Raw genomic sequence first — 26,571 nt, 5'->3', positions numbered from 1 at the left:
AGATATGGTTCTTTTTCCAGTGAAAATAATGGTACAGTGGTACCTCGGGTTACGTTACCTTCGGGTAACGTAATTTCGAGTTACGAATGCGGCAAAGTGTATACTTCTGGGTTTCACTGCATGTGTGTGCACAGAAGTGCTCTATTGCACTGTGTGCGTGCGCAGAAGTGGCACCTCCGGATATGGACTTTTTGGGGTAAGTACGGACCCCCGGGACGAATTAAGTTCATATCTGGAGGGTCCACTGTATCTAGCTGACAGGAGGGGCATCTCTTGGACAAGAAAAGCCTGCTGGATGAGGCCTAAGGGAGTCCAATCTAGTCCATGTCCTGTTCTCACAGTCACCACCCAGATACCTGTGGAAAACCCATAAGCAGGATTCAGACACAGGAGCACTCTTCCCTCCTGCGGCTTCCAGAAACTGGCATTCAGAAGCATCACTTCATCTGACCGTGGAGGCAGATCACAGCCTTCATGGCTAGCAGCCCTCTCCTCCATGAATTGCCTAATCTTAAAGCCACTTAAGTTGGTGGCTGTCACTGCCTCCTATGGGAGTGAATTCCATAGTTAAACTACGTGCTGTGTGCAGGGATTTCTTTTCTCTCTCCAGAATCTCCCAACATTCAGCTTCCTTGGATGTCCAGGAATTCTAGTGTTTAAACTATCCATTTTGGAACTGAATGATAATGGATAAGAATGATGTCATTGGGGCAGATTTTGGCAGAGCACTCCCAGGCCATTTTCTAAGCTGTTATCTCAGTTGACAAGACTCCCAGGTTTCTCTGGCAGGATTTGAAACGGGTGTTTTTTGGCACCTCTTGCATGAATCCACCTAGGGTAGCCATCCCCATTCTGTCCTCCAGATACAACAGGAGTGGGGAACAGACTTGGTGCGTGTGTGTTAAATGCATATCTCCAGGATTCCCTATCTGGCCCTCAGAACACTCCCCAGGCCAAACACCCCTCACCAGTCCTGCTTCACACCTTGGATGTGTTTGCATGGCTGGGATTCCTTTGAACTCCAGCTCCCATCAGCATAAGCCACCATGGCCATCCGCCAAGCATGATGGGTAGTCCATCAACATCTGGAAACCCATTCGCAGGCACCTGGAGGCTTCCCCCACAGGATCCTGGCAGCTGTAGTTTGAGGAGGATGCCGAGAGGGGTTTCCACTTCCTCTTCCAGAACTACAGTGGCTGAAATGTAGATAACATACACACACAATTTTATTTGTTTGCCGCCTTTCCACAGTTCAAACCATGTACAAGGTGAAAAAAATACATAATTACAACATAACAAAAGTAGTCATCAACAATAGTCTGTTCAGCAGCCTCAGCTTTTGTAGCTGGAGTCAATGAGAGCCACACCCTCCCAGGCCAAGTTGGGGAAGGCCTGTAAATAAGTCCTCAATAGCTTGATTCTTAGCCTATTCCATGCCAGACTTTTATTTTCTGAAGAGACATGGATCAGTACTAGATCATCTGCTTTGCCTGCAGAATGTCCCAGGTTCAATCCCTTGGCTAGGGCTGTGTATGTTCCTCTTCTGAAACCCTGGAGAGCTTCTGCCAGACAGTGTTGGCAATACTGAGCTAACTGGACTGACAGCCTGCCTTAGTATAAGGCAGCTTCCAATGTTCTTCTGTTAGAAGTGCTGCCAGTCTTTACAATGGAAAGTTGTTTGTGTGGGTGCGTGGTTTTACACTTATGGGGGGGTGCAATTCCTCTTGCCCGATGACAATGCATTCACTGAATGTGTGGCTAGGAAGGGGGGTAGTTCCAGCCAGACTTCATTTATTTTTCTCTCCCCCTCATCTTGCCAACCTCCCAGTCTGCGCCCATCATGCACCGGCTCCATTGTTTAAGTCACACAGTTCCAAGGACCCCACCACCCATTCAGGATGTTTGTCATTCATGCAGGTATCCGAGTGTTTGCGCCAAGTCTATCGCTGGTCTGTGAAACCCATTCATTGCTCTCCATTCTGAATACGAATGTGGGCTTGGCTTTTTGCACAGACCTGGCTCTCTGAAGTCCCAGCCCCAGGTGTCCTCGCTTTTAACTACATTAACAAAGAGACAATAGCCAGCCGATACCCACAAGTGTTCACAGGCTGGTATATTTACTTTGAGTTTAATATTTCTCATTCTCATATGATCGGCTTTGAGCAAAATTCCCGACTGCTTTTTATCACTTTCATATGAGGGGGGCGAAAACCACAGACGGATGATATTTAAAGCTCAGCTAGTCCAATCGTGCCACCTGCTGGTGGGAATGGGGTGGGTTCCCTAATTCTTGATTCTGCATCACTGTTCAAGAGCACAAGGAAGGGCTTTATATAGCATAGCTAAAATGAATAAGTCCTATTTGCCTGCTTGCTGGAGGTGATGTGGAGCTCATGGTTCCTTCACGCATATGTGGTGGGACTGTGCCAAAGTTGCTAGTTCTGAGATGCTATATTTATAGAAATAATAACAACAACAAAGCTGGAAAAATATGTTTAAAAAACAGCAACTTCCTGAAATAGCACTCTTGGGTATATTCAATGGAGAAAGCCAGCACTTATTATATAAAGCATTTAATTGGTTACTTATTAATGCTTGTGAGGATATTGATAGCTAGCAACTGGAGAGAAGCAAAGTATTTAAATGTCCAAAAATGGTATTGTGTAATTTGGGACGTAGAGTTTTCTGTGAAATTGATGCAAAACTTTGTGCAGCTAGAGGGCAAAAAACCTGAGAGGCTTTCATGGCGAACCAGTGGTCATTCATCCACTACCGGAACAAAGACAGGACAAAGCATACCTGCTGCATTCTGTAATATATAGTTGTGTTAGCATTTTCCTTCATATTGATATTAGCAGGTATGAGTCTGTCTCAGGGCTTATATGAACTTTGCTTTTATTGTTTATATCTAAGCTAAGCCTTCAGGTTGGAGAAACTGGGGGATGTTCAGTTTGTAATTTTATTATAATAATAATAATAATAATAATAATAATAATAATAATAATAATAATAAAGTACAGGGATTTCTAACTAGCACCAAACACCCAGTCTTTACTGAATGACAATTCCCACCACCCCTGATTATTAGGTGAACATCATAATACTGATTCTGGATAATCCAAGTTCTGTGCCAAGGAAAGCTGAATCCATACAAATTGTGCAAAGCAAACAAAATTAGCTTGCATAATTGTATCTGGCTTCTTGTTGTTTTGGGGAGGAGCAAACAATAGCATTGGAGAGAGAGAGTGAAGCCCTGCCCAGAGCTCTTGCCAGCATGCACTTTTGAGATTGCAGCAGGCATTCCGTACCGCAAACCTTAATGGCTATTTTCTTTGCAGGACAAAGACTAAAAACTTTTTAATTTGAAAGGGAAATCAGAAGTTCTGGACTTGCTGCCTTCTGCTCTTACGGCATTCTGATGCAGAACCACAGGATGTACCACAAAGGAACCTCTCTCTCTCTCTCTCTTTCTCTCTCTCTCTCTCTCTCTCTCTCTCTCTCTCTCTCTCTCTCTCTGTGTGTGTGTGTGTGTGTGTACTTAAAGAGATGTTTTGATTGTGTGGTTGTTTCACAGCTTTATATCTCGCATTAGTTAAGCCTGATCAGCTAACATGCACACATATAGTTCTGCCTTTAAAGTAACTACCTTGAACTGATCCATGAAGGGGTGTGTAGAATCCATCCCTTCACTCCCCTGATTGTACAGATGAACAACTGCTTGAATTACAGAGAGAGGAGAGAGGACAAAGGGACATATCGCAGCATCCATAAGCCGCAACCTTTTGATTCAGGCACTGTGTGTGCCCATCCAACAGTTAAAGACCACCGAGCAGTCAGTTATCTACTCTGCTGTCTTGAAAATGCACCCTACTGCTTTGCAAGCTTGAAGACGTTTAACAAAGTGAAAGCTGTTTTACTGCAGGGCTAGGAATTGCTGGCAGGATTCACAGCATCCTCCCAAAAACTAGGTCTCCTTGGGAGACAGCAGAACAGTAGGTGCTGTCTTCATTGCAGTGACACCGCCTTTTTCTTTTGTTCCCCACCCAGGAGTCAAACAGTGCCTGAAGTGCCCTGCGGGATATTTCTGCCCAAATGGGGCAAATTTTCCAAGCCCATGCCCTTCGGGGACCCACAATCCACTCCAGGGACAAGATGAATCTGCAGACTGCAGGTCTTGCCCTGCAGGGAGAGCGTGCACCCAAGCTGGTTTGGCTGAGCCAGACTCTGAGTGCATGGCTGGGTAAGTATTGCTGTGCTTGCATTTTTATATTCCTTACTTTCAGGGAAGCCCGCTTGACCAGGGTTTGCTTCTATATTTGCTTCTCTTTGTGAATCACTTCCCATAAAATACCTCAAAACAATTGTCAACCACCCTGTGATCTTTGAATGAAGGGCTGTACATAAATTTTAATAATAATAATAGTAATAATAACAATACCATTTCAGACGTAAAAACAATTTCAGATCCAATACACACTAGGAGAAAGATACCCCCATTTGCCTGTTGAAAAGGGAAAAAACTTCAACAGGTGCCAAAAAGACAGTGGAGACAGCTCCTGTCTGATGTTTGACAGGAAGGAATTCCTTTTTTTTTTTAATTTTTTTTACTTTATTATTTTATTAGAAAAAAGCTTCACGTTACATATCAACTTCAGATACATATGTACGTATCAATAAAAGGTGAAAAAACAATAAGCAAAAGATAAATTACAAAGAAGAAGACACTCCGAAGAAGAATAAAAAAGAAAAGAAAAACGAAGAAAACAGATAAAATAGAACAGTAAAAAGACAGACTTCCGTTCAACTTGGTCCAGGATTACACAGTCAACACATAACATTTGCAGTAGAACTTACACTAGTATTTAACATCGACGGTATTAATTAACTTCTGCTGTTGTATTACTGATACCCATATTATTCTCAACATAAATTAAAAATTTCTTCCATTCATCTTTAAGTTTCGTAGTGTTATTTTGCCTTAATTTCTGTGTTAATCTCGCTAATTCTATGTATTGATATAATTTCACTTGCCACTCTCCGATCGTAGGCATATCGGGGGATTTCCATTTTTGTGCAATTAGGATTCTCGCCGCAGCTGTCGCATATTGGAAAAAGGTTTGATCTGGTTTTTTTATTTCCTCACCAATCATACCTAAAAGAAACAACTCAGGTATCTTGGGGAAATTATATTTTAAAATTTTTTTCAGTTCATCAAAGATCTTTCCCCAGAATTCCTTCACTATCTCACAGGTCCACCAAATGTGGAAAAAGGTCCCAGTCTTCTCTTTGCATCTCCAACAACTATTATCAACAGTCTTATACATCTTTCCTAGCTTAGCTGGGGTCAGATACCAGCGGTACATCATTTTCTCTAGGTTCTCTCGGAGAGTTGCACACGCTGTAAATTTTATACCCTTCCTCCATAGTATCTGCCATTTATTATAATCGATATTATATCCAAGGTCTCTATCCCATTTCACCATCACGCCCTTCACCAAATCCTCTCTTGTATCCCATTCCAATAGTTGTTTATATAATTTAGAGAGGTGTTTCTCATTACTCTCTAAGATTTCTATCTGAAATCTTGATTTTTTATCACTCATCCCCTGTTTCTTGTGCTCACTCCACAGTGCATTGATCTGATGGAATTGAAACCATTCTTTTATCTTATCTTTCAACTCGTCATAAGGCTTCACCTTCCAACCTTCTTCTGTCTTAATTAGGAGATCCTCGTAGGTCCATCTTTCTCCCATCATATTTGGTTTTTTTATTTTGACAATATCCACTGGAGAGAGCCACCAGGGGGTCCCTTTTTCAATCAATTTTTTATATCTATTCCACACCTCCAATAGTGAACCTCTAATTATGTGACTAGAAAACCCTCTGTGAATCTCACCTTTCCCCTGCCACAGGTAGGCATGCCACCCGAACCTAATATCAAAGCCCTCCAGGTCCAATAGATCAGTGTTTCTAAGGGTGGCCCATTCCTTTAACCAGCTTAAACAAGCTGCCTCATAATATAACCTTATATTCGGTACCGCAAATCCGCCCCTCTCTCTTGCATCTGTCAGGTATTTAAGCTTTATCCTGGCTCTCTTCCCCTGCCAAATGAACTTAGTCAAAGTTCTTTGCCAATTCCTGAAACGGGTGGTGCCTTTAATTATCGGGATATTCTGGAACAGGAATAATAACCTTGGGAGGATGCACATTTTAATCGCCGCCATCCTCCCCGTCCATGAGAGCTTCAGCCTCTGCCAGATGTCCAGATCTTTTTTTATTTCCTGCCATATCTTATCATAATTTTCTTCTACCAAATTTATATTTTTTGGAGATAGCCAGATTCCCAAATATTTTACCTTATTCACAATTTTTATACCGGTCCTTTGTTCCAATTGAATTTTATCCTCAATAGCCACATTTTTTGTTAAAATTTTTGTTTTCTTCCTATTTAATCTAAATCCTGACAGTCTGCCGAATTCCTCTAATAATTCTATCACTTTACATGCACTGTCCACTGGTTCTTCCAGGGAAAGGACTAGGTCGTCAGCATATGCCTTTAACTTAAATTCTTTCTTACCAATTCTTATCCCCTTCACACCCACTGCGTCTCTTATTCTATTTGCAATCACTTCCAAGACCATTATAAAGAGCAGGGGGGATAAGGGGCAGCCCTGCCTTGTACCTTTCCCAATCTTAAATGATTTAGTTAGGCTGTTGTTTATAATCAACATAGCTTGTTGTTCCGAGTAAATTGCTCTAATTCCTCTCAGGTAGGGGCCTTCTATACCTGCCTTTTCCAAACATAGTGATAAGAATTCCCAGGAGACATTATCAAACGCCTTCTCGGCGTCTATAAAGATTAGTGCGGCTGGGATGTCTATCCTTGTATCTAAATATTCAATGATGTTTAATATATGGCGCACATTATCTTTCAGATGTCGGTTAGGGAGGAATCCCGCTTGGTCTTTATGGATGTATTTCATTAATAGCTTCTTGAGTCTACTTGCCATTATATCGGCAAAGATCTTATAGTCGTTATTAAGCAAAGAGATTGGCCTGTAATTTTTTATATCAGTTTTCTCAGTTTCTGATTTTGGAACTAAGGTTATGAATGCCTCCTTCCAGGAGCCGGGAATTTTCCCTCCCTGGAGGATGTTATTAATAACATCTCTAAGCACTGGAGCAAGGAGTTCCTCTAGTGTTTTATAGTATTTTGAGGGCAAACCATCTGGCCCAGGGGCCTTTCCATTTTTCATCCTATTGATAGCTTCCTTCACTTCATTTACAGTGATTTCCTTATTTAATCGTGTTCTGTCCTCTTCCGATATATATTTTCCTCTTTCCTGCTCCAAATATCTTTCAATTTCTAATCTATCTTCAGTTCCTCTTTCATACAACTTTTCAAAAAACTGAACGAACCTTTTTTCTATTTCATCTGGGGCTTCTATGATGTTATCTTCCATTATTATTTTACTTATCACATTTTGCTTTTTCCTCTTTCTCAGCTGCCACGCGAGTAATTTCCCCATTTTATTTGCCGATTCAAAAAACCTCTGCTTCATATATTTGATTCTCCAATCTATTTCCTGGTTTAGTATAGCTGAATATTGGGCCTGTAGCACCTTTAAGGCACGGGTGGCCTCAGCATCTGCTGGATTTATAGTCAATTTCCTCTCATAATTTCTCAATTGTGTGAGGATTTCTTCTTTCTTTTGTTCTCTTAGTTTCCTCCTAAGATTATTTTGTTGAATTAAGACCCCCCTCATGACCGACTTACTGGCGTCCCATACAATATCTATAGTGGGTTCCCCCTTCAAATTCAAATCCAAATAATCTTTTAAGGTGCCTTTGACCTTTTCTTTCACATCATCATTATCCAGTAAATTTTCCTCCATCCTCCATCTATATTGTCCCTTACGCCCGCCATTAATTTCCATTACCAACGCGCAGTGATCAGAAAGTGTCCTGGGTAAAATTTCACATCTCTTCACCCTTAAGATAAGGTTTCTCGTCGTCCAAATTTGGTCAATTCGACCCCAACTTTGATGTGGTTCTGAGTAATGAGTGAATTGTTTAGAAGTAGGGTTTTTGTGTCTCCAGACATCAACTAAATCAAAATTATCCACTAAGTCCTTAAAAGATTTCGGCAGTTTCCCTCTATTAGGATTCCCTCTCTTTACGCTCCTGTCCAGCTCCGGTACTGGCACACCATTCATATCCCCGAGCAGGATCAATCTATGCGTTTCTAATTCTGATAGGATTCCTTCAAGTTTCTCGAAAAATTCTGCTCTGTTTTTATTCGGGGCGTAGACCGTCACTACATTAATTTTTTCCCCTCTAAAATTTAGTTGGATCCCTAGAATTCTTCCTTCCTCGTCCTTACAAATTTGTACGGGGTCCCACTTCTCTTTTACATATATCACTACCCCTTTTTTTTTATTTACCTCTGAATTAATAAACTCTACTCCTAATTTTTTATTCATCAAAATATGTTTATGTTTCTTCGCAATATGGGTTTCCTGGAAGCAAATTACATCATAGTTTTTGTTTTTCAACACTCTCTCAATTTTATTCCTTTTAACTTTCTCATTCAACCCATTCACATTCCAGGATAAGAAGTTTAGTGTGTGTGTTATTGTTTCTCTTTATCTATTACGGTTTCTCTGGCCGAGGTCTCGAACTAGACTCTACTGCCTCTATTACCTAAGAGCTCCCCCTCCTCTGCCGCCTCCGCTCCCACCACGGCTTCATCATCTTCCTCATCTGTTCCTTCCATCCCCTCGTCCTCCTCCCGCCCCCTCCCTCTCCCGCCCCCTCCCCAACCTTCTCCCTGCTCCCAGGTCTATTCTCTGGCCTTCCCAGGTCTTTCTCGTACCTTCTCAAAAACTTCTCAGCCTCCTGCGTGTCCATCAATCTAAATTTCTTGTCCTTATAGTGAAAGGTAATCCCTTCCGGGAACTCCCATCTAAATTGTATCCCCTTTCTCTTCAGAACAGCTACCACCTGTTTATATCCCTCTCTTTTACGTAATAACCTGACAGGAAGGAATTCCAAAGGGTGTGTATCACTACACTAAAGACCCAATTCTTACACTGTATGGAACAAACCTTGTCATAAGTTGGTATCTGCAGGAGACCTTCTTTTGCAGAGTGCAGCAGCAGCTGGTTGAGCATGCAAAGGGTGAGATAATATTTTGGCTATCCTGGTCTCCAACCCTTGGAACACTATTTTTAATATTCTTAATTATGTTTACATTTACGCCCCACTTTTCCTTCTTGGATCTTAAGATGATGTACATGCTTTGCCGCTACTGCTATTTTATCCCCACAGCAAACCCTGTGAAGTAGGTTAGGCTGAAAGATAATAACTGGCCCAAGACCACCTAAACAGTGGGGGTTCGAACCCTGGTCTCCCTGGTCCTTTTTATAATATAATTTTTATTATTTTCCATTTAAAAACATAAAATATTACAACATTATAATAACCATTCTAAAACATTTGCTCCACCAAGCTCGTGACTTCCCTCTCTCCCTTCAGCTGGTTTCCAATTTCTTAATAAATTGCATACGCATTTCTACTGTCAGTTTTTGTCCTTCCATACATGTCAAATCCTTCCATTTATCCATGGTCAGATACTATTTTTATAATGTGTTACAGAGTTTATATCATTCCTGCTAGTGTCTTCATGTTTTTGCAATGATCCCTTAAATATTCAATAAATTTACTCCAATCTCTCTGGAATTTCTGGTCGCTTTGGTTCTGGATCTTTACAGTCATTTTGGCTAGCTCTGCATAGTCCATCATCTTCATCTGCCACTCCTCAATCGTTGGTTACAAACGATTGTGGTCTCCCTGGTCCTAATCCAACCACTATACTTTAGCATATTGTCTACAGCAGGCACAAAGACCCTGAGACCAATATATGTTATGTTATGTTATGTTATGTTATGTTATGTTATGTTATGTTATGTTATGTTATGTTATGTTATGTTATGTTATGTTATGTTATGTTATGTTATGTTATGTGTTATGTCCCACCTTTCCTTCAAGAAGCTCAAGGTGATGTGTGTAGCTCTTTCCCTCATTTTATCCTCACAACAATGCTGTGAGGTAAGCTAGGCTAAGAGACAGTGGCTGCCCCCCAGTGGGGATTTGAACCCTGGTCTCCCAGGCCCTTGACCGACACCCTAACCACTACACCACACTGGCTTACTGGAGTCATAGAATCATAGAATTATAGAGTTAGAAGTGACTCCGAGGGTCATCTATTCCAACCCACTGCAATGCAGGAATCTCATTGCCATGACAGATGGCTGGATGTGCAATCTTGATTGCCTTATATTAGTAAAAGAAAAAAAGAAATGTTTAACATGCCTTCCAATTCACATTTTAAGCTCAAACTGTGCTTCATGTGTTTAAGTCCGAACATATTGAAGCCCCAAAGCACAGATGGCTTAAGATTTTTTATTGCCTTTAGGCAGATGTGTCTCTTTCTCCCCAAGAATGATGCAACAACAGCTTTCCTCGCACACTGAATGGACAGTAACTCTCCTTTTTAGTGGCATACAGCTACTTGTGAAAAGGATCTACAAGAAACTGGTTTTGAACTTTATTTGAGCTCGGTAGGAATGGCCTTGGCTTTGATGCTAAAACATGAAGATTCTCAACCAAGGGCTGACCCTTAGTGTCAGGCTTGTGATCAGCCTTTCGGAAGGCACAGAATTCACTTCCTTTGCTGGAACTTGAGCTGTGCCACTGTTTATAATCAGGGATGGCCTATCATTATTCATTTGGTCCTCTGCAACAGTTTCCTCCTTGTTGAAGGAGTTCAAGCCGTATCTTCACAGCTGGGTGCTGTCTTTGGGAGCACTCCGGCAGTGAAGCAGATGCATAGCAGTAGCATTCAGAGTCATGTTGCCAGTATATATGCTGCGGCAGTGAATATGCTTGAAAGCAGGAGCGTTTAAAATGGTATTCACAGTTGGCATGCTATGGTGCCTCTCCTTCCAACGGATCTCATAGGCTTCTATGCTAGTGAAAGTACTATAATGAAAAGGGAAAAGTGGATACTTTCTTATGGCCTTTATTCATATCAGCAGCCTCATATTTGCAGCTTATGTACAGAGGAATAAGTGTCCTTGAATTTACCCCAGCAAGTACTGCTAGGTGCACTCCAACATCCACCATACCTGACCCTTGACCAGGCTATAACATTATCCATCCCTGCTTAGAGAAAGTGTTCCAGGTCAGCCTTTCACCATCTGAAGCCCTCCAGATGTTTCAGACACCTCTCCCCATTACCTCTGACCAGTGCTTTTTTCCTGGGGGGACGCAGGGGGACGCATAACCCTAAACATTTTGTGAATCTTTGTCCTTTTGTCCATTTACTGTATTTATTTTTCCCAGTTTGAACTATAAAATGGTAATTTTCTTGAGTCAAAATGAGAGTACCCCTCAACATTTTTTTATGAGAAAAAAAGCATTGCCTCTGACCATTGGTCATACGCAGTGCTGTTTTTCTAGAAAAAGAGGTGCCAGAGCATACCACGAACACCTCCCTTATTCTTTTATAATGGCAATGATGCCCACCTGAGAGGTGCCAAAGCTGAGTTCTGGTGAGTTCTAGCTGAAGAAAAGCCCATTTTTACAAGGTTGGATTGTGGTTGATAATAATAATAATGGTATACTGTTCAGAGGACTTCAGTGGTGAGTGCTACAGTGGTACAGTGATGCAATAAATATATTTATTTGGTCACAAACGGGTAAGGGCAGGCAGGGAATGGGAGGTGTGTCACTCCTCACTAGTGATGTCACACAGTGGTGACTATGGCAACCCCATTGTTCCACACAACAAGAGCAGAGGCCATGGCAGCTGAGAAGCTGTTTCCTAGTGGCAAAGCACAGTAGTCTGGGAGCTTTGAGTCCTCTCTCTTCTTTCTATCTGATTATGACTTGAGTATATTTTGTCATCAGATACATCTGCCCGGTTGGTTCCTCTAGCCCTCATGCTCCCAGCAACGCTTGTCCGCCAGGAACATTCAGCAACCGCTCTGACCTCTTTGATAAATCCCAGTGTGAAACTTGTCCAGAGCGATTTGTCTGCACGAGAGGTATGCCATTCTGTACTTGGATAAGCTCAGCAGCAGACCTGCCATTTGAGAAGTGGCTCTTAGCTAGTGGGACACTAGCTACTGCCTACTTGCCAGATATTCTGTACACTTCTCTTTGCAGCTGTCACGACTTCCTTATTCTCTACCAAAGAATTGTGGGTAGCAGCTCTGTTTGGGGGAACTGGAAAGATGATTATTACTCTTGGGTCTGGTTTCAGGGGTGAAGAATCTCATGACCTGGAGTCAAATATGGGCCATCTAAGCCTTTACCTGGTCCTTGGTACTCTCCCTAGCCACACGGCCTCCCCAGCCATCCCCTCTCTCCTTGGTCTGTGTGCTATCCTCCCTGAGTGTTTTTCCTGGCTAAAATGCCTCCTTCAATGCTGATAATGCCACTTGCTTTCATAGACTCCTATGAAGCAACCCCGAGCATCATCTAGTCCAACTTCCTGCAACGCAGGAATATGCAGTTGTCCCATACAGGGATCAAACCTGCAACCTTGCTGTTATCAGCACCATGCTGCAACCAATGGAGCTATCCTGGATGGAGGATAGAGAGGGGAGTGTGCATAGAGATTAGCCTACTTTAGAGAGGCAAGATTTATATTCATTGAGCCTTCTACATTCATTGCCCCCACCACCACCACTGGTGTGTGGCCCTGAGAACGGTTCCAAGAAGGGAATGCAGCTCTCAGGCTGAAGATACTTCCCATCCCTGACTTGTTTCAAGAGCTAGCTATTCCTTTCTCCCATATCAGCTCCCCACTCAGACTTTAGCTGCAGTTCTGCCCTTCTGACCAGGGCAGCTGACCTTGATTACATGTGTTAGGCTGGGCTTCACTGCTGACTATCCATCTGTCTTTCTGCAGGCTCAGGAGGGAAGCAGAAGCCCCCTGTCCCCTGCCCAGCTGGTCACTATTGTCCACCAGGAACCAAGCACCCAACACAGTACAAATGTGCCCCTGGCACATGGAGCAACAAGACTGGGTTAGCTGCCGAAGACGAGTGTGTTCCATGCCTAGCAGGATGGTTCTGCATGGCAGGGGCTCATGGACCTTCTGGAAGCTGCAGTGCCGGTCACTTCTGCCCAGAAGGTAAGGAGAAATTGACCAGGTTGCTATCTCTTTTTCATACCCTTGGTCATGACTGATGTTTTCCCAGTGCCTTTTTTGTGGAGAATGTGTGCTTGCCAGTAAATTAGGACCAATGCAGGGCTTGGCAGGATCAGGGCCCCTAAGAGGGTCCTCTTAGAATAGCTTTGGAAGTGGATTTAGGCTGTAGGGTTAGAAGTAGAAGATAGTGTATTTTAAAATAGTATTATTTGCAAGTGATAAAATGTGAAGATTTTTATGGTTAAAGTAAGTATGATTAAAAAATGGTTAGAAATTATGATATATGTAAACTGCTAAAGATGAGGTAAAATGAAAATCAGATGTGGGGACTTGGGGAAGCCCACCTAATAATGTTTAGAAAAAATAAGGATAAGGCAATAATCTGTTTCTATTGTTTGTTTTCCTGTTTGTGTTGTTTATTTGTGTTATAAAATGAATAATTTTTTTTTGAAAAAAATAAATAAGAGGCCACGGGTCCAAGAGAAGCATCAAGACACACACTCAAGAGGGTTGAGCCTATCTTTTCACTCACCCGGCATTTCAAATACACCTGGATATGAAAACTGGGGATACGATATAAGTCTTTGCAATTCCAAATGCCTTCCACTGTTCTAGCTTGCTGCCAACGCTTTAGTTGACTCACGCATAAGGACGCACAAGAGCTGCCTTGCTGTGCCAGACCTATGTTGTGCCTAGCTGAATGTCTTGGCTCTCGAGAACAGCCATAACTGGAAATGAGTAAGACACACGGCCAATATGGCATGCTGCAGTTTTGGGCAGCCTCAAATTTAGGAATGCTCTTGATAAGAATGTAGGAACAGCCTTGCTGGATGGGGCCAATGGCCCATTTCATTCTAGTATCCTGTTCTCACAGTGGCCAACCAGATGCCTATGGGAAACCCTCAACCAGGACCCAGGCACAAGAGCACACACACACCCTGCAGTTTCAAGCAACTCGTATAAAGAAGCATTACTGCTTCTGACCATGAAGGCAAAGCATAGCCATCATGACTTGTAATCATCAATAGCCCTTTCCTCTCCCAGTGTGGGAATATGCCTAGCTCTGAACAGACTTTTGATGCGTCTATCCCAGAGTTGCCTTGTCTAAAGGTCAGCTGCTCCCCTAGGATCTCAGCTGGGATGGGGGCTTTCACAGTTCCCCTACCCAAGACTGATCACTTAGGAGATTTGAGCCTGGGGTTTCCTACTTTGGTTGAGTCATGACTCTTCTCCTTTGAGGATGTATCTCTCAGTTACCCCACCAGCTAATAGCAAATTTAGTAAGTCTCCAAGTTCTGATGCTTTGTGTTGTCAAAATGGCACCTTCTATACACAAGGGTTGAAGGAATGGCACAGTCTGAAATGCTTCAAAGCACTTTGGGAGGAAAAAAGACAATTGGAGAGTGTTTGGGGGGTGGGGCAGTGGGGAATCAAAACAGCCCAATGAGGATTTAGCATTCTCAGGGACTACAGTATCTTTGTGTCTCTTGGAGAGGAAAATAGGGTGGTGGAATACAGTATCCTGAGAAAGGGAAAGGTCTGGCTGGCTGGAACCCTGAACAAAAGCAGCCTATACTGTAACATTTTGTTGCAGGTCCCACTTGGACTGACTATCTTAGCAAACAAAGCTTGATTCATGAGCATGGTCTGAGAACACATGATGGAACAACCTTGCAAAGTAGTGCCTAGATGAGAGGTCACCAGGAACCTCATTGAGTTCCATGGGAGAAAAGCAGGCTAGAAATATCACTGATGACAATAATCTGTTTCTGCCAATGAACTAACTTTTTAGTTTACTTTATTCAAGATAGCTTTCTTTTACATTTGCTTTGCCCTGTTCCCTCTTTCTCTTTGGGAAAGGTACTCAGACAAGCACTCAGTTCCCTTGCCCAGAAGGGACCTTCAGCACCAGGCTTGGGAATGGTAAGATGGATGACTGTGTAGCTTGCCCCAGAGGAGCTTACTGCCCAGAAGGAACTGCCAAACCAGTGCTCTGCCCACCGTAAGTAAAGAAAGAAGAACGAAGCCAATGACTAGCTACTCAGAGTAGAACCATTGGAATTAAAAGATCCAAGTTAGTTGTGTTCAATAATTTCAGTGGGTCTACTCTGAACATGACTACCATTGGATACGACCCATACTGGGCAATACTTTGATATTGTAACATGAATCACAATAGATTAATCATAATGCTAGGTAAGCTACAATAATGAGTCAATGACATAGGAGCTTCCTAGGGCAAAAACTGTCCATCTATGTCTTTTTTTAAAAAATAAAAATAAAAAGACACCTAGTTTTAGGCACTCACTTTATATTACAAACTTATTAAACCCAGAAGCATTTCCGTGCCCCATGCCCTCCTGTGAACTATGGACCATTTTGAAAAGGACAGTAATTCCAGATCTCATTGTGGTGCTAATAAATGAGGCAACCCCACTTGAGGGCAGTGGAAAGGGACAGCAGGAAGCAGAGGGTCCCTTTTCGTCACCAGATGGCAGCACTGATGAATTTCCCCTTCCCTGGCTGCTCTTAATGGTAACTGTCTTCCGTCTTCTCCTGCTTCCTTATGTAGGGGGACTTACCATTCAGAACAAGGAGCAAAATCAACTAGTGACTGCATACCCTGCCCTGGAGGGTATCACTGCCCTGAATTGGGCACCATAACCCCGTATGCATGTGGAGCTGGCCAATTTTCAGTAAGTACCACCAGATTTCTTAGGCAGTGGGAATGACTTTATGGGGTGGAGGAGAAATTTGGTTCAGTTTGAACCTACCTAAACTGCACTTCCCGAAACAATAGGCAAGCTGAAACACAACCATCCTTCAAGAGTTGAAATTCTCTGAATTTTGCAATGCATTTTCTCCTGCTGAGTAATGGGTAGAAAAATGCATATACTAGGGTAAAAGTTTGCATAAAAAATGCATGTACTGGTAAAAATAAGATACACAGATGAATTACATTAAGTGAAATTGCTTTGCAAAACTATATTAAATAAAATTGCATACAATAAAATTAGGATAAATTTGCATTAAAATGACGATCAATTTTTACAGTTGACTAACTGAAGCCAGGCTATACCAGGTGGCCTTTGTTTAGATTGGTACTACTGTTTCGTGGTAACAGATGAAAAGTGACCATCTCTGGGTCCATTTTTGCAGCTGGGGAGGCAATGGTCTTGAAGGCTGTGTTTTAGCAAGGAGCCCCACCCACAGCATAGCACTAGCTCTACAGTGATCTAGTAACCCATCGATGATCATTAATGCAAATCATAGGAGGGGTGGTTTTTTTTTTAAGATAATAGACATAGAAATTGCTGTGATTTTTATAATAGGGTCTGGTCACCCAGCTGGCCACTTGCCATTTTGAAGAAATGTGTCATTTGGACTATTTTCTCCTCCTCGTTGTCAGGATGGTTAAAACTCCAGAAAAGAATGGAGCATATTTTACTATTCCTGGTTGGCTCCTGGGGAGGGTAGAAATTACAATTCAATTGAATGCTCATTTTGCCATCAAATTTTTTTTAAAAGGAAAGGAAAGGAAAGAAAAGAAAAGAAAAGAAATGTTAAAGCCACAAAATTGGAGATGAGCAGCATGGGTCTTCTGACAAGCAAATGGCAAACTCCGTGGCTAAATTGTGATGAGAAACATTTCCATACTGATGGAGAACAAAAACAAAACACTTCCGCTCTCTGTTATATTGTTCCCATCCAGGCTACTTTTCTGCAGCTTCAGAATGTTGGCAATTTATCATTTTAGAAGAACCATTTTTGTGATCAGAGATATGGAATGAATGATGAGTTAGAGCCCTGTGATAGACAGGCATAGATTGTCTCACCTGTTTTGTCTTTTTACCTGGGCTGTAGGCTGAGTAAGTAAGACTCACAGGGATTATTTCTAGGGCAAAAACAAGGCTAGACCTGCTTTAAAATAGAGAGGCAGGTCGACAAGCGATTGGAGGCAGGCTTAAGGGAGCATACTGCAGAGGTTATAGAGGAAGCAGAAATAACGGCCTTGAAATCCAAGCAAGGGAGATTCAGGAAGAAACATTGATCTGCACATTTGCAACTTCTCCCTGCTTCGTTTTGCAGGAGCTGCTAGGAGACTGAATTTAGGGCAATGGTACCGGTTGTCATTTGCACCGCATTCCATATCAGAATATCAGAAGAGCTCTGCTGAATCAGGTCAAAGGCCCATCTAGGGCAGCATCGAGATCTTACAGTGGTTGGCTAGATGGCTATGGAAAGCCCACAAGCCTGACTTGAGTGCAAAAGCACTCAGCAAGGTAGGGTGAGGGACATGATTCCCCGCCAATTCTGAAAGGCTGCCCAAAGGAAAGGCTTTGTTTCTCACTGTAGGGAGCAGCCTTGCTGGTCTGTCACAGCCAAAACAACAAAGAGTTTTGTGGCACCTTAAAGAGCCACGCATTTATTGTGGCATAAGTTTTTGTGGACCAAAGTCTGCTTCACTGAACACATCTGATGAAACGGGTTCTCATCCTTGATCCTCCTGCTCATTCTGTCTAGTAGGGCCTTGACATCAGCTCTAAAGTCCTGCCCTTATGGCACTTATGGGTCTAACACCACAGAGTGTGCATTTGATTGCTGGCACTGGCCCTATCTGATGCCATCCTTGGTGAGTGAATTGAGTCACATTTCAGCAGACTATCCTATTGTCATAGTACCTTTGCCTCTACTTTGGATTCATTGTACCTAGGGAACCCTTCCAACAACCCTGAAAGGTAGGTCAACATTAGTCCAGCTCTGAGTTTTAAATGATGCTACAATGATAATCCCCTCCTCCTGTTGTGCAGGACCCTGGATCCACTTCTTGCTCACCCTGCCTCATTGGGCATTACTGTGCACACATCAACACCAGCAGGGAGGTTATGCTTCTTACGATGGTCTGCCCAGCAGGTCTGCTTTGCCCTGAAGGATTGACAGCTGCTCCAAATACTAGTGGCCATGCCTGCCCAAGAGGTTATTATTGCCCACGGGGTGATGGTGTAAGTACTTTGCTTCGATCATCTTTACTTACTGTTTCCCCCTTTTCCTATGATTCTCTATGCTGGGATCCCATGGAATGAAATTGCTACAGAGAGCTTAATGCCTACAGGTCTAGAGCAGGAGTTGCCAACCTGATGCCTGCATGTGTTAGGGCACCCATGAAGGTTTCCACTTTTTTAAAATTCCAGTTTCTTTGTGAGTCACTCTGTGCAATCTCTCATTCAAGGTATAGTTTGGCTCTTGAGGTGCTCTGTGTCTCCCAGTTCACTATGATAGAAAAATCAATAAATTGCTATAACTGTTTCACTTTTTGGCCAAAGTGGATGAAATTTACAGAAATGGGAGCCTCTCCAGAGTGGATTAAGATTATCAGATTGTATTCAAATAGATGGAAATAAAAAGAAATTTGCTTTCCTCTATGATATCTTGGAGATATATACCTATATGCAGTTTCACACTGACCCTAATTTCTGATGCAATGCAATAGGATTTGTAAGCCTTGTCTGAGATCCTCAATAAGCCATAGGCCTCCGATATAAATTGTACAACAGAACACTGTCTAGAACACTGCCTGTAGGACTCTGAAGAGCTGTGGGGTCCTTTTTGTGAAAGCAGAACAATGTAGGGTGTTTTTTTAAAACAACAACACTTAAATTCAACCTTTAACACTCTCTCTCTCTCTCTCTCTCTCTCTCTCTCTCTCTATATATATATATATATATATATATATATATATATATATAAAACACAATCCTCCACTGCTATGCTAAGCAAACAAGCAGGCAATGTTTTGGACAGCCTCACTTCTTGCACAGCCCATGGAGAAATAAGGAGTGATATAAAAATGCACAGCTATTCTGTACAAAAAGAAGGAGGAGGAGAAGGTACAGAAAAACAGCAACAAGGCACTCTATGGCTTCACAGGGACACTGATCCCTGTGGGGATGATTGACCTCATACATCAACTTGGGAGGAGAAAAGACCTCCAAATAACCCTGATTTGCCACATTATTCAGCCTAGGCACCTCTCATAATTGCACACTTTTCTTACCTTTGCTATGTTAATAGGACAGCTGTCGTGGAAGAAGAAGCTGCACAATTAGAATTGAGCTTATTGAGCCTGAACACTCTAAAGTACTGTATCAAATGTGTTATGGCTGTTGTTTTCTTCAAGAATCAGCTTCATTCCTCTTGTTGCCTCCAGCACCCACCTGCCAGGCCGTGCCCTAATGGGACTTACAGTGACCAGAGGGGACTGGGCAGAGCCGACCAGTGCTTGCTGTGCCCCAAGGGCAAGTACTGCTACAGGGGAGGGCGAGAATCCCAAGGAATATCCCAGCCCGTGAGTACTCATGCCCCGTCTTCTCCTTAAGCATGCACCCTCCCAGTTCTCCTTGAATTTTTATGCAACACGCCCCCCTTCTATTTCCTTTTTTTTTTTTTAATAAATTTTTATTGGTTTTACAGCATTTTTAAGAAAAACAAACAAACACAAAACAAAACAAACATACAAAATACTTTCAAAGATATTTTCATAAACCTCTTTTCTTGGACTTCCCCATACCCCCCCTCTCTGCATCCCAGTGTCCATATTTGAACTAGCAACTCCCAGTTGTTACTTTCTAATCTCTGTCGTCTTAGTCCTCCTTTATTATCTAACCTTGTATCCCTGTACCCTGTTACTTCTAGCAACCACAACATTTTAACATTCGTTGAGTTTATAGTAGTCCTTAAGATAGCTCTTAAATTTTTTCCATTCTTCTTCCACCATCTCTTTGCGTTGGTCACGGATTCTGCCTGTCATCTCAGCCAGCGTCATATAGTCCATCACTTTCATCTGCCATTCTTCCAGAGTAGGTAAATCTTGTGTCTTCCAATACTTTGCGATGAGTATTCTTGCTGCTGTTGTGGCATACATAAAGAAATTTCTATCTTTCTTTGTCACCAATTGGCCGACAATGCCCAAGAGAAAGGCCTCTGGTTTTTTAGGGAAAGTACCGTATTTTTCGCTCTATAACACGCACCTGACCATAACACGCACGTAGTTTTTAGAGGAGGAAAACAAGAAAAAAATATTCTAAACAAAACAGTGGATGTATGATTTTTGTGGTTCATGCTGTGGCCACAGACGTGATCTGACGGTGAGTTTGGGGTAGCCCAATGCAAAAATCCTGAGGATCCATGTGGGTCCATGCTTTGTAACCACGTTTTTGCCCCATTGCGGCCCCATGAAACAGTGGGTGCGTGTGTGTTTTTTGTGCAGGCTGTAGCCATGGACATGCTATGTGATCTGATGGTGAATTTGGGGTGACCCAGTGCAAAAATCCTGAGGATCCATGTGGATCCGTGCTTTGTAACCACGTTTTAAGTGGGGAGGGAAGGAAAAGCACTCAAGGGACAAGGAGCACACGTGGGGAGGGGTGTGGAGAAGGGTGCTGCTAATAATGCAGGAGAGGCTCCTCTCCGGCTTTGCTCCTTTAGAACAAGCAGGCTCTGCATCTCTCCCTCCTCCCCAGCAAGGAAACCACGATAGTAACCACTCTGAGACAAATCAAGAAAAAGTGTGACCAACACTCTCCCCCAACAAGCACAGTGAGGTCAACACACACACACACACACACACACACACACACACACACACACACAGAACTGGATGTGGATTCTAACGTGGGGAGAGTGAAGGGGAAGCAAGGGGAGAAGCAGCCCTCACGCACACACAGACACACAGAGTGTCAATTCTAACGTGGGGAGAGTGAAGGGGAAGCAAGAGGAGAAGCAGCCCTCACGCACACACAGACACACAGAGTGTGGATTCTAACGTGGGGAGAGTGAAGGGGAAGCAGGAGGAGAAGCAGCCCTCACGCACACACAGACACACAGAGTGTGGATTCTAACGTGGGGAGAGTGAAGGGGAAGCAGGAGGAGAAGCAGCCCTCACGCACACACAGACACACAGAGTGTCAATTCTAACGTCGGGAGAGTGAAGGGGAAGCAAGGGGAGAAGCAGCCCTCACGCACACACAGACACACAGAGTGTGGATTCTAACGTGGGGAGAGTGAAGGCGAAGCAAGAGGAGAAGCAGCCCTCACGCACACACAGACACACAGAGTGTGGATTCTAACGTGGGGAGAGTGAAGGGGAAGCAGGAGGAGAAGCAGCCCTCACGCACACACAGACACACAGAGTGTCAATTCTAACGTCGGGAGAGTGAAGGGGAAGCAAGGGGAGAAGCAGCCCTCACGCACACACAGACACACAGAGTGTGGATTCTAACGTCGGGAGAGTGAAGGGGAAGCAGGAGGAGGAGAATGATAGCTCAAGCACACACACACACACACACACACACACACACACACACACACACACACCCTACAGTGGCTAATCCAAAATCGGACAGCAAAAAACTGCAGGCAGGGACAGAGAGCAGGGGTTGTTTTAAAGCAGCCAACTCCCGCTCTGCTTCTCTCCCTCCTCCCCGGCTCCGCTAGCTGACAGGAGCCGCTTACACCCGCTTTGCTGTTTCAAAGCGAGCCACGGACTGCTCACGACTGCAGCAGATTCCCCCGCCATGTGTAGGCATTCGCTCCATAACACGCACAGACATTTCCCCTTACTTTCTAGGAGGAAAAATCTGCGTGTTATGGAGCGAAATTTACGGTACATTTAAGTACCTTTTTCAATTCATTATAGATCATTTCCCAGAAGGCCTTTATCTTCGGGCATGTCCACCAAAGGTGGTAAAAAGTACCTTCAGTCTCTTTACATTTCCAACATTTATTATCGGGCAAATGGTAGATTTTTGCCAGCTTGACTGGGGTCATGTACCACCTGTATACCATTTTCATAATGTTTTCCTTTAAGGCATTACATGCCGTAAATTTGATACCGGTGTTCCATAACCATTCCCAGTCATCTGACATAATGTTGTGTCCAACATCCTGCGCCCACTTAATCATAGCAGATTTAACTGTTTCATCCTGTGTGTTCCATTTCAACAGCAAGTTATACATTCTAGATAAATTCTTAGTATTGGGTTCTAGCAATTCAGTCTCTAGTTTTGATTTCTTCACTTGGAAACCGATTTTCCTATCCTGTTTAAAAATTTCCATTATTTGGCGATATTGAAACCAATTTTCTACTTTGTGCTTCAATTTCTCCTGACTTTGTAGTTTAACCTTGTCTCCATCCTGTTCTAAAATTTCCCAATACTTCGGCCATCCGACCTCCATATTGAGTTTCTTCACTGCTTTAGCCTCCACTGGTGACACCCATCTAGGGGTTTTATTTTCCAATAAGTCTTTGTATCTTATCCAGACATTAAATAATGCTTTTCTAACAATGTGATTTTTAAAGGTACTGTTAACCTTGTCATACCAAAGATATGCATGCCAACCAAAAGCATTATTGAAGCCTTCCAGATCCAAGATGTCCGTGTTCTCGAGGAGCATCCATTCTTTCAGCCAGCAAAACGCTGCTGCCTCATAGTACAATTTTAGGTCCGGCAGGGCAAAACCCCCTCTTTCTTTAGCGTCAGTCAGTATTTTGAATTTAATTCGGGGCTTTTTGCCCTGCCAGACAAATTTCGAAATGTCTTTGTGCCACCTCTTAAAACATTCCATCTTGTCAAGAATCTGCAAGGTCTGAAACAAAAATAACATTCTAGGCAATACATTCATTTTAATTACTGCAATTCGGCCTAACATTGACAGTTTCAGATTTGACCATATTTCTAGATCTTTTTTAATCTCTGACCAACATTTTTCATAATTGTCCTTATACAAATTAACATTCTTAGGTGTTAAATAAACCCCTAGATATTTGACTTTCTTAACCACTGTCAAACCTGTTTCCTCCTGAAATTTCTCCTTTTCCATATCTGTTAGGTTTTTCCCTAAGACTTTAGTTTTTTGCTTATTCAACTTAAATCCAGCCACCTGGCCAAATTGTTGAATTATTTCTAAAACCCTTTTCGTACTAGTGTTTGGCTCTTGCAAAGTCAATACTAGGTCATCTGCATACGCTCTTAACTTGTAATGTTTAGCTCCGACCTGCACACCTTTGACCTGCTGGTCATTTCTTATCATATTCAGCAACACCTCCAGAACCGAAATAAAAAGTAATGGGGAAATTGGGCACCCCTGCCGAGTTCCTTTTTCTATCTTAAGTTCCTCAGTCACGACATTATTTACAATCAGCTTAGCTTTTTGTTCAGAATATATTGCAGCCATACCATTCTCAAAACCCTGGCCTACCCCCATCCCATGAAGATTCTTCCTCATAAAACTCCAAGAGATATTATCAAAGGCTTTCTCTGCGTCCACAAAGATCAATACTGCTTTAGTGTTTATATTCACCTCCAGCTTTTCCAAAATGTCTATTACATTCCTTACATTGTCTGCTAGGTGTCTTTTAGGGAGAAAGCCTGCTTGGTCTTTATGAATCTTCTCCATCAAAACTCTTTTAAATCTTTTTGCCAAAATGTCTGCAAAAATTTTGTAATCCACATTGAGGAGTGATATCGGGCGGTAGTTCTTGAGTTGAGTCTTTTCAGTCTCTGACTTTGGTATGAGTGAAATATATGCCTCTTTCCACGATTCAGGTGCCCTTTTTCCCTCAAGGATCTCATTACAAACTTCTCTTAGTGGTTGAATCAACCATTCCTTCAGCGATTTGTAGTATCTAGAAGTCAGTCCATCTGGTCCCGGAGATTTGCCCAGTTGCATACTCTGAATGGCAGCCTCTATCTCTTGTTCTGAGATTCTCTGGTTCAAGTCCATCTTACTTTGCTGAGAGATGTTTTGTAATCCATATCTTCCAAGGAATTTGTCTATATCTTCTTCATTTTGCGGGCCTTGGGTGTAAAGTTTTTTGAAATAACTTAAAAAGCAATTTCTAATTTCATTAGGTTTAGATATGTTCTTTCCATCGACCTCTAGGCTTGTAACTGTATTTAGTTTCTGCCTTTTCTTCAATTGCCATGCCAAAAGTTTACCACATTTATTTGCTGATTCAAAAGTCTTTTGTTTCATTTGCTTTATCTTCCATTCAATCTCTTGGTTCATCAATTCCATATATTGAGTTTGATATAACTTAATCTCTCTTAAAATGTCCTGAGACTTTGGTTTTGTTCTTAGTTTCCTCTCTCCTTCCTTTATCATTTCCAAGATCTTTTCTTTTTTCTCATTTTGTTTTTTCCTCTTTATTGAATTTTGTTGGATCAAAAATCCTCTCATAACAGCTTTACTTGCGTCCCAGATCACTCTTTTCTCCACGTCAGTCCTCAAATTTATTTCAAAATAGTCTTTTAGGGTCTTTTGGGCCTTCGTGAGAATCTCCTTATCTCGAAAGAGGGTGTCATTCATTCTCCATCTAAATTGACCGGTTATTGTGAGTTTCATCTCCATCTTCACGGCGTTATGGTCGGAGCAGGTTTTTGGGCAGATTTCCACTTTCTCCCCCCTTCTATTTCCTGATTGTATAATTGCCTCACTAATTGTGTTGTCAGGCTGGATTCTCTCATCCTTACCATGAGAACTTCACCCAATTAACAGCCCACTTGTGTGTGACTCTCCGTATGCGTTTCCTTTCTTAGACTGGGACTTGTCCCCCTGGATACGTCTGTCCTCTAGGAACTGGGTTCCCCTTCTCTTTCCCATGCCTGCCAGGCTCCTACTGGGATAATTCCACTGTGGGGGGAGGAGATATATGCAAACCGTGCCCAGCTGGATTCTACTGTGACTCTGTTGCTGTGACCCAACCCAAAGTGTGTCCATTGGTAAGTTGCTGGGGAAGAGTGGAATGGTGGTGGTGGGGAATGGTACCTGCATCAGAATGTTGCACAGGGTTCCAGCTAGCCAGCCATGCCCTCTCCCCAGATACTCCATTCCATTCACCACCACTCCAGTTTCTCTGTTTTCTCCCTTCTCGTCCAACAGTCAGCTAGCATCCCATACTCTGATAAGCATGCTCTGTCCTCATTAAGTCATTCTGGAGATTTTTCCACGCTTACAGGATTTTTCTTAACCTCCTCCTCCTCCTCCTCCTCCTCCTCCTCTTCTTCTTCTTCTAATGGGGTTGTCTCAAGCCTTCTGGTACCTCTCCTTGTTTTTGGCTGCAGAAGAGACTGAGAGATGGAGTTCACCATTAGTATAGAGGCTATGCAGCATCTTGGGACCAATGGCCATAAGATGGTGGCTTTGTTTTCTAGGGGTCTTTCTGTGTCAGTGGCCAATCCCAGCCTGAGCCTTGTCCGGCAGGCACCTATGGCAACAGGAAGGGGTTGGCAGGCCTGCAAGACTGCAGCCCGTGTAGAGCAGGTTTTTACTGCGGTGCTCCTGGACAGACAACCCCAAGTGGTCGGTGTGAGGCTGGTTTCTACTGCTGGAGTAGGGCGGTGTCACCAGTAAGTAAATCTCTTGTATGGATGTTTCTGTCTTTTCAGAGGTAAGTCTCCCTCTTTGGCCTTTCCAAGGAATGCTGGTGGAATTCCTCATTCCACTTCTACATGTTCTAGGCCAATGATCAATTTATAGCAGAGATTTATAGCAGGCCTTAGGCCTAGAGGCATCCCTCTCCATCTGGCTCCCCAAGACACATCCCTCACCAGCTTTGCTCTACATATCCTGGTGCCTTTTTTGGTCCTTGAACAGGTATATTTAATAGGTTGTACATAGCTGAGGGTTAAACCACAGAGGCTAGGGCTTGCTGATCAGAATGTCGGCGGTTCGATTCCCCGCGACGAGGTGAGCTCCCATTGCTCGGTCCCAGCTCCTGCCAACCTAGCAGTTCGAAAGCACATTAAAGTGCAAGTAGATAAATAGGTACCACTCCGGCTGGGAGGTAAACAGCATTTCCGTGTGCTGCTCTGGTTCGCCAGAAGTGGCTTAATCATGCTGGCCACATGACCCGGAAGCTGTACGCCGGCTCCCTCGGCCAATAAAGTGAGATGAGTGCCACAACCCCAGAATTGTCCGCAACTGGACCTTAATGGTCGGGGTCTCTTTACCTTTATATAGGTATATAGTTTTAATTCTATCAGTGTTTAATTGTTTTTAATTATTGTTGTTTCTATGTTTTTAGTGGTTCATATTTTTATCTGTCAGCCACCTTGAGTCCCATCAGGGGAAAAGGCAGAGTATAAAATAAAACAACAACAACAACTCTGGCTTGCCCAGATGGAAATAGAGTGGTGTCAGTGGCTGCAGTCACTTAACAATTTATTCGATTTCCCCAATGTTTCACTAACTGTTCATTTCTACATTATATTTAAGCTTTCACAAAATGCAAATCTGGAAATCCTAGTGAAATCTAGTGTGAGTTTAGTGATCATTTCCATGTTAATAGG

The 26,571-nt window shown here is 42.9% G+C and overlaps 1 protein-coding gene across 4 annotated transcripts in view; it reads left to right on the top strand.

Moving 5' to 3' along the window:
- LOC308574538 (uncharacterized protein) overlaps positions 1-26,571 on the top strand; it is a gene marked incomplete at its 3' end in the record, with an annotated part of 155,604 nt that overhangs the window by 28,964 nt on the left and 100,069 nt on the right. For all 4 annotated transcript variants that reach the window (XM_081172429.1, XM_081172428.1, XM_081172427.1 and 1 more), the window contains 9 exons: positions 4,048-4,240; positions 11,974-12,110; positions 12,980-13,204; positions 15,083-15,224; positions 15,795-15,918; positions 18,034-18,225; positions 19,431-19,568; positions 24,820-25,002; positions 25,435-25,629. In XM_081172429.1, coding sequence (XP_081028555.1) covers positions 4,048-4,240; positions 11,974-12,110; positions 12,980-13,204; positions 15,083-15,224; positions 15,795-15,918; positions 18,034-18,225; positions 19,431-19,568; positions 24,820-25,002; positions 25,435-25,629 — 1,529 coding nt within the window. The remainder of the gene's footprint in view (positions 1-4,047; positions 4,241-11,973; positions 12,111-12,979; positions 13,205-15,082; positions 15,225-15,794; positions 15,919-18,033; positions 18,226-19,430; positions 19,569-24,819; positions 25,003-25,434; positions 25,630-26,571) is intronic.

The sequence above is a fragment of the Podarcis bocagei genome (genome assembly GCF_964188305.1).
Source record: "Podarcis bocagei genome assembly, chromosome: 15".
Taxonomy (NCBI): domain Eukaryota; kingdom Metazoa; phylum Chordata; class Lepidosauria; order Squamata; family Lacertidae; genus Podarcis; species Podarcis bocagei.
Note: the sequence above shows the minus strand (reverse complement) of the source record. Positions and strands in the feature narration are given on the sequence as shown.